Source organism: Limulus polyphemus, unplaced genomic scaffold (genome assembly GCF_000517525.1).
Source record: "Limulus polyphemus unplaced genomic scaffold, Limulus_polyphemus-2.1.2 Scaffold541, whole genome shotgun sequence".
Taxonomy (NCBI): Eukaryota; Metazoa; Arthropoda; class Merostomata; order Xiphosura; family Limulidae; genus Limulus; species Limulus polyphemus.
In genome coordinates this window covers 275551-282175 of record NW_013666151.1, presented here as the reverse complement: position 1 = coordinate 282175, position 6625 = coordinate 275551, and the positions used below count along the sequence as shown (strand labels likewise).

At 37.2% G+C, this 6625-nt stretch overlaps 1 protein-coding gene across 2 annotated transcripts in view; it reads right to left on the bottom strand.

The window, feature by feature from the left end:
- The window catches only part of LOC106458983 (POU domain, class 3, transcription factor 4-like), a 44186-nt gene extending 37822 nt beyond the window's left edge, over positions 1-6364 (bottom strand). For both annotated transcript variants that reach the window (XM_013918548.2, XM_022385356.1), the window contains exon 1: positions 4707-6364. In XM_013918548.2, coding sequence (XP_013774002.1) covers positions 4990-6360 — 1371 coding nt within the window. In that variant the 5' untranslated portion in view covers positions 6361-6364 and the 3' untranslated portion in view covers positions 4707-4989. The remainder of the gene's footprint in view (positions 1-4706) is intronic.
- Positions 6365-6625: the final 261 nt, after the last annotated feature.

Genomic DNA, 6625 nt, shown 5'->3' with positions numbered 1-6625 from the left:
GCTATTAGAGAATTATATATAATCAGTGACATGAAAGGGGACCATGTGCTATTAGAGAATTATATATAATCAGAGACACGAAAGGGGGATCATGTACTATTAGAGAATTATATATAATCAGGGACACGAAAGGGGGACTATGTACTATTAGAGAATTATATATATAATCAGAGACACGAAAGGGGGATCATGTACTATTAGAGAATTATATATAATCAGAGGCACGAAAGGGGGATCATGTACTATTAGAGAATTATATATAATCAGAGGCACGAAAGGGAGACTATGTACTATTAGAGAATTATATATATAATCAGGGACACGAAAGGGGGATCATGTACTATTAGAGAATTATATATATAATCAGAGACACAAAAGGGGGACTATGTGGTATATAATTCTCTAATAGTACATGATCCCCCTTTCGTGTCTCTGATTATATATATAATTCTCTAATAGTATAATCAGAGACACAAAAGGGAGACTATGTACTATTAGAGAATTATATATATAATCAGGGACACGAAAGGGGGATCATGTACTATTAGAGAATTATATATAATCAGGGACACAAAAGGGGACTATGTGCTATTAGAGAATTATATATATAACCAGAGACACGAAAGGGGGATCATGTACTATTAGAGAAGTATATATAATGAAAGACACGAAAGGGGGATCATGTACTATTAGAGAATTATATATAATCAGTGACATGAAAGGGGGACCATGTGCTATTAGAGAATTATATATAATTAGAGACTGGCAAAAACAAAGTGAATTAATACAGAATGACTGGCCAACGTTTTTTTTTTTTTTTGTACTATGTCAAACCAATTTTATTGATTTAGTTCCTAGTGGGCCAGTAAATAAAAAAACCTGAGAAACTGGACGTTTTTTTACAGTTTTATACGAAAACTAATATCATTTCAAATGAAACAGAGAGAGAGATTTATTTTGTCTTTTCTAACAAAATTATACATTAACATGACCTTGTATATAAATAGCAACACAAAAGTAAAGCTATACATTAAGTCATAGACACAAATAAAGCTAACATGTTGATGGCGGCTGTTGCATGTAAAACTTCATCTTTCTAATATTGTTAGCATAATTGCACTTTTCTGTTCATGAAAAATTGGGATACATCGGACCACACTTTTGTAACACAACGGATCTTGTTAGACTTGTGGTATATTGACCACGTAACTGTGAAACTATGCTCTTGGAAGTAAGTTCACACGTTTATTTTGAATAAAGAGTTAGGTGCTATTACAATATATTTAACAGGAAAATCCTTTTCTTTGTTATACTTTCTAATTTAAAATACAACTGCGCTTAAAGATTCTGTTTCGATTCATATCAGTGGCGTAATTGCGTAATTCCCCGCAGTTGTGGGGAATCTCAAGCCAAAAGGGAGACCGAATCAATCAGAATCGTAACTACAGTTATAGGAAATAAATTAAGGGTTCCAATTACTTTTTATGCTGGTGATCCCATCTTTGTAGTTATGTCAGTGGTTCAAACTATCAAACACTCACTTATCATCTTTTTCTACTCAGACGAACACTTTAAATCCGCAATAAATTTACAAAATTCTCTAGTTACTTTCGTGATAATACAAACATATGCCTTTGTAGGACTGAAAGGCGAGACACGTTTAGTTTAAACAATAAATTAGTTAAGATCTTAAAAAAGAAATTTATGAATTAATAAGATGACTCCTGAGCTTATGCGAATAACATTTTATATTGTTGCGTAAATACCGTAAATGTTTAACTGGAGAATTATGTATTTATGAAGAGTCCCCAGGGCTAAATGGACTACTGCATTTGCCCCTTAATAAACAAAACAATCTTAAACGCCAGCTTAACTGCTGTAAAAGAATTATAGCCCATTATTTCATTTTTTTTTATGTATATGCTATTTTTATGCTATCTTATTTCACGTATATTGATGTACATCCGTGTTCAGTTTTTATACATACTGTTAATAAACTAGAATTTTCATTGCCTACGAAAAATTTAATGTTGTGAGAAAACCGTTGTTAATTTTGTTCTACTCTTTTCAATTAAATCTTTGGTACGCAAATACTAAATATTATTTTGAAAACTGTATATTGATTTTTGTTTAACAAATTTATTCTCAGGTTTCTGTTATCTTGTCCATTTGATACGCTCAACATTTTAAGCTGTACGTTAAATGATAGTTTTGATCGATTATATTTTTCTGGTTCTAAGTGGTAAAGCTAGAATAAGTTGCTTGGGTATTTATAAAACTATATTTCTGCGAGTGCCGATGACTTATAAAACTGTTTATGATCATTGTTTTCACTAGCAACTGTGAAACTGTTGTACATGGTGTGCTGAAACTTTCCATAAAACTCCATTAACCTGTGTTATGTCTGTTAAAGTATACTTCTGAGAGTCCTGTACTGCTGTGTTCTAGTAAATATGGTGCATCTGTATTATTGTTGTCTGCTAAAGTATACCTTTGAAAGTTCTGTACTGCTGTGTTCTAGTAAATATGGTGCATCTGTATTATTGTTGTCTGCTAAAGTATACCTTTGAGAGTCCTGTACTGCTGTGTTCTAGTAAATATGGTGCATCTGTATTATTGTTGTCTGCTAAAGTATACCTTTGAGAGTCCTGTACTGCTGTGTTCTAGTAAATATGGTGCATCTGTATTATTGTTGTCTGCTAAAGTATACCTTTGAGAGTCCTGTACTGCTGTGTTCTAGTAAATCTAGTGCATCTGTATTATTGTTGTCTGCTAAAGTATACCTTTGAGAGTTCTGTACTGCTGTGTTCTAGTAAATATGGTGCATCTGTATTATTGTTGTCTGCTAAAGTATACCTTTGAAAGTCCTGTACTGCTGTGTTCTAGTAAATATGGTGCATCTGTATTATTGTTGTCTGTTAAAGTATACTTTTGAGAGTCCTGTACTGCTGTGTTCTAGTAAATATGGTGCATCTGTATTATTGTTGTCTGCTAAAGTATACCTTTGAAAGTCCTGTACTGCTGTGTTCTAGTAAATCTAGTGCATGTGTATTATTGTTGTCTGCTAAAGTATACCTTTGAGAGTCTTGTACTGCTGTGTTCTAGTAAATATGGTGCATCTGTATTATTGTTGTCTGCTAAAGTATACCTTTGAGAGTCCTGTACTGCTGTGTTCTAGTAAATATGGTGCATCTGTATTATTGTTGTCTGCTAAAGTATACCTTTGAGAGTCCTGTACTGCTTTGTTCTGGTAAATCTAGTGCATCTGTGTTATTGTTGTCTGCTAAAGTATACCTTTGAGAGTCCTGTACTGCTGTGTTCTAGTAAATCTGGTACATCTTATTATTGTTGTCTGCTCAGGTATACTTTTGAGAGTCCTGTACTGCTGTATTTTACTAAATCTGGTGCATCTGTATTATTGTCTTTGTCTGATAAAGTATACCTTTAAGAGTCCTGTACTGCTGTATTCTACTAAATCTGGTGCATCTGTATTATTGTCTTTGTCTGATAAAGTATACTTTTGATGGTCCTGTACTGCTGTTTTTCTACTAAATCTGATAGATATGGCTTATTTTTGCCTGCTAAAAATATGATTATGAATCATGTACCATTTTTTAATATAGTAGTGGTTTAGTTCTAGATTGTTATCCTATTCTAAACGTATATTGTTGAGAGTCTTGTGCTGTGAGATTTGTTACTAAATTAACAAAATATCTCATTAACCTATCAGAAATACAAATGTCACTAATTTCACTTAAAAACCAAAAAGCTAAAGCAAAAACCCAAATTTAGCATATGTTAGAAGAAAAACATATCTCACTTTTAATGGGTCTCGAAAGTTATATATATATTATAGTATGTGCTATACGTGGTTTATTTCTTCAGTATTTTAAATACATTTTAAATAGATATTGATAGCCTTGATGTAGAAGTAACATATAATACTTTAGAAAGTTTATTATCAAACACTTTTATCTTTCACGTAGTTATTTCTATTCATAGACAAACTGTTTTTCGAAAACCAGAGAGTGTAACAGCAGGAAACTAGAGAGCAACAACAGTGCTGTGTCATGTGCTGAAAATATTAGTGTCCTACTTTTTGTGGACATTTTAGTATTCCCTATAGATTCGTGCATGTTTAGAATGGTGTCATGATGTTTGTAGGCTATATACAAACGTATTCGTGTATTTACAGTGTTTCTCTAGTTTGATGCACTCATTGCTTAAAAACATTAATAATAAAGTTTTATTTCACAACCTCCCGTTATTTAATTCGTGACGTTAAATCACTTCAAAAAGCCTTCTGCACGCAGCCATACTAAGATATTTTTTCTTTAGATTTACGCCAAAAAAAAAGAAAAGAAATAAAACACATTAATGATTTAAGATTTTGACATCGCTAACCAGTAACAGAGTGAACTCGTATAGATTACTTCCAGGTATGAATTTGGCAATTTAAAGATTTATTTTTATGTAATTTCTTGCCTAAGTGGTATTTTTTTTATTTGCACCTCAACTGACGTCATTAAAATAATCAATAGATGTTATAGTCACATCATTACAATTTATTTTTTATATACAAAAGAATTATCTTTGATTTTTGTAAAACAGTTGCTGGAGTGGTGGTAGATAAATCGAGGCTAGCAAGTGTCATCTGCAAATGGGATTCTCATCCCACAAACCTTAGAGAGAAATGAAAGTCCTACCTTCACCCCCAGTCCTTCGAACTGCGACTAGTTTCGGTGTTTTCTGTCTATCTACAAGTGTATCCAAACTTTGCACCTCATTCATTGTTAGATCTGGTTACCGTTCAACGTGACCCATCAATATATACTACTAATAACGTCAACATCATCTGAAGCTCACTACTTACAAGCAAGTTATTTGATGAGCTGCAAACATTAGGTTCAGTTTTCGTGCACACATACACTCATTTTATAAACGGACTGTTAGGTTAATGGTGGTCAGTACTGTCCCAAAATCGGTTGGTCAATGAGCGGTCAGTGACTGTCCAACTGTGTGAATTGAATGGCTAGCTGAATGATGGGTTGGAGAGTGCAACATGGGTGGACTGTGCGAGTGGTTGTGTAGGTGAACCGGACTGCCACCATGAAAACCATCGTCTGTATGTCTCATCAACACTTCAGTAGTACTGTTCGCAGATACTGTTAGTGGGCCGGTATGTCTGGTATCGTTGTTCTGACTCATGTTTGTTACAGGAGGGGTCATTCTCTTCTCTTTCTGACGGCGATTACAGAACCAGACTCGTACAACCTCCTTCTCTATCTGTAGGCTGTCCGCTAGGCTACCGATCTCTTGTGCCGAGGGTTTGGGCTGTTTGTGAAAGTGGTTTTCTAACGCACCTTTCACGGACACTTCTATGCTCGTCCGCTTTTTACGTTTGCGGCCTTGGGCGGCGATCTTGTCAATAGACGTCGGGGTCCCAGTGGTACTGTCTGCTTCTTCCAACCATTTGGCTAGAAGTGGTTTTAACTTACACATATTTTTGAAGCTCAGTTGTAGAGCTTCAAATCTGCAGATGGTGGTTTGGCTGAAAACATTACCATAAAGGGTACCAAGAGCGAGCCCGACATCCGCTTGCGTGAAGCCAAGCTTGATCCGACGCTGTTTAAATTGTTTAGCAAAAGTTTCTAGGTCGTCCGAGGATGGGGGAGGTGTTTCTAGCAAACAGGGTTCGTCACTGTCGGGGTGCATCCTGTGGAGTCCATTGTCGGTTTGGTGAAGGGGATGATGTAGCTGAAAGTGCTGGTCACCTGACAGGTGTTGTGGAACTTCTCTCATTGCTGGGTGAATCTGTGTTCCACCGTGGGTAAGCATTCCATTCATGGCATATGCAGGGTGTTGGAGGGGAGATGAGCCATTGGCTGATGATGACATATTGACCATGTGTTGACCCGCTAAGGCGGAAGGATGCCAGGCTGTCATGTGCTGCGGCGGACGGTGGTGGGCCAGGGAGGCGTGAGGTAGCTCATGCCCTGAGTGATGCTGCGGTTTAATGTCCTGCCCGTGCAGTCCATGATGATGCATGCCAGATGGCCAGCCCGAAGGGTCACTATGCGAGGGTAGACTAACCCACTGGTGATGATGTCCTAAAGCGTGTCCGTTTGGGCTCTGGTGCTGCGGCGGCATGTATTTCATCTCTGGAGATTCTCTCGCGTAGCCGCCTTGAGAGCTAGCCACTTGCATATCTCTGCTGCTGCCGAGACCGTGCGCGTTTGTCAAAGATTCCACGTTACTTGTAACGCTATACAGATTGGATAAACTAGTAGCCATGCTTTGGGAGACATGGATCCCGCTGATCTGACTTGCAGTACCAAGCCCGTCATATGCGTTCTGCATTGCTGACAAGTTGGCCTTGCTTTAGACAGACAGCTCACCATCATGGCGCTGATAGATAGCCCTCTATTTTCTCTGCTGATTGGTTGACAGTCTGATGACGACAGCACAAAGGCGAGGCGTCACACAAAACATTTCGACCCTGAAGCTTATTGGCCGTGACGTCGATTACGATGAGCCATGCGGCGGTGAGTTGTCGGATTTGCACAGGATCTACTCGTTAGGGTATATGCCACCTTACCCTAGAGAACAGAAGAAGCCCCAAGAG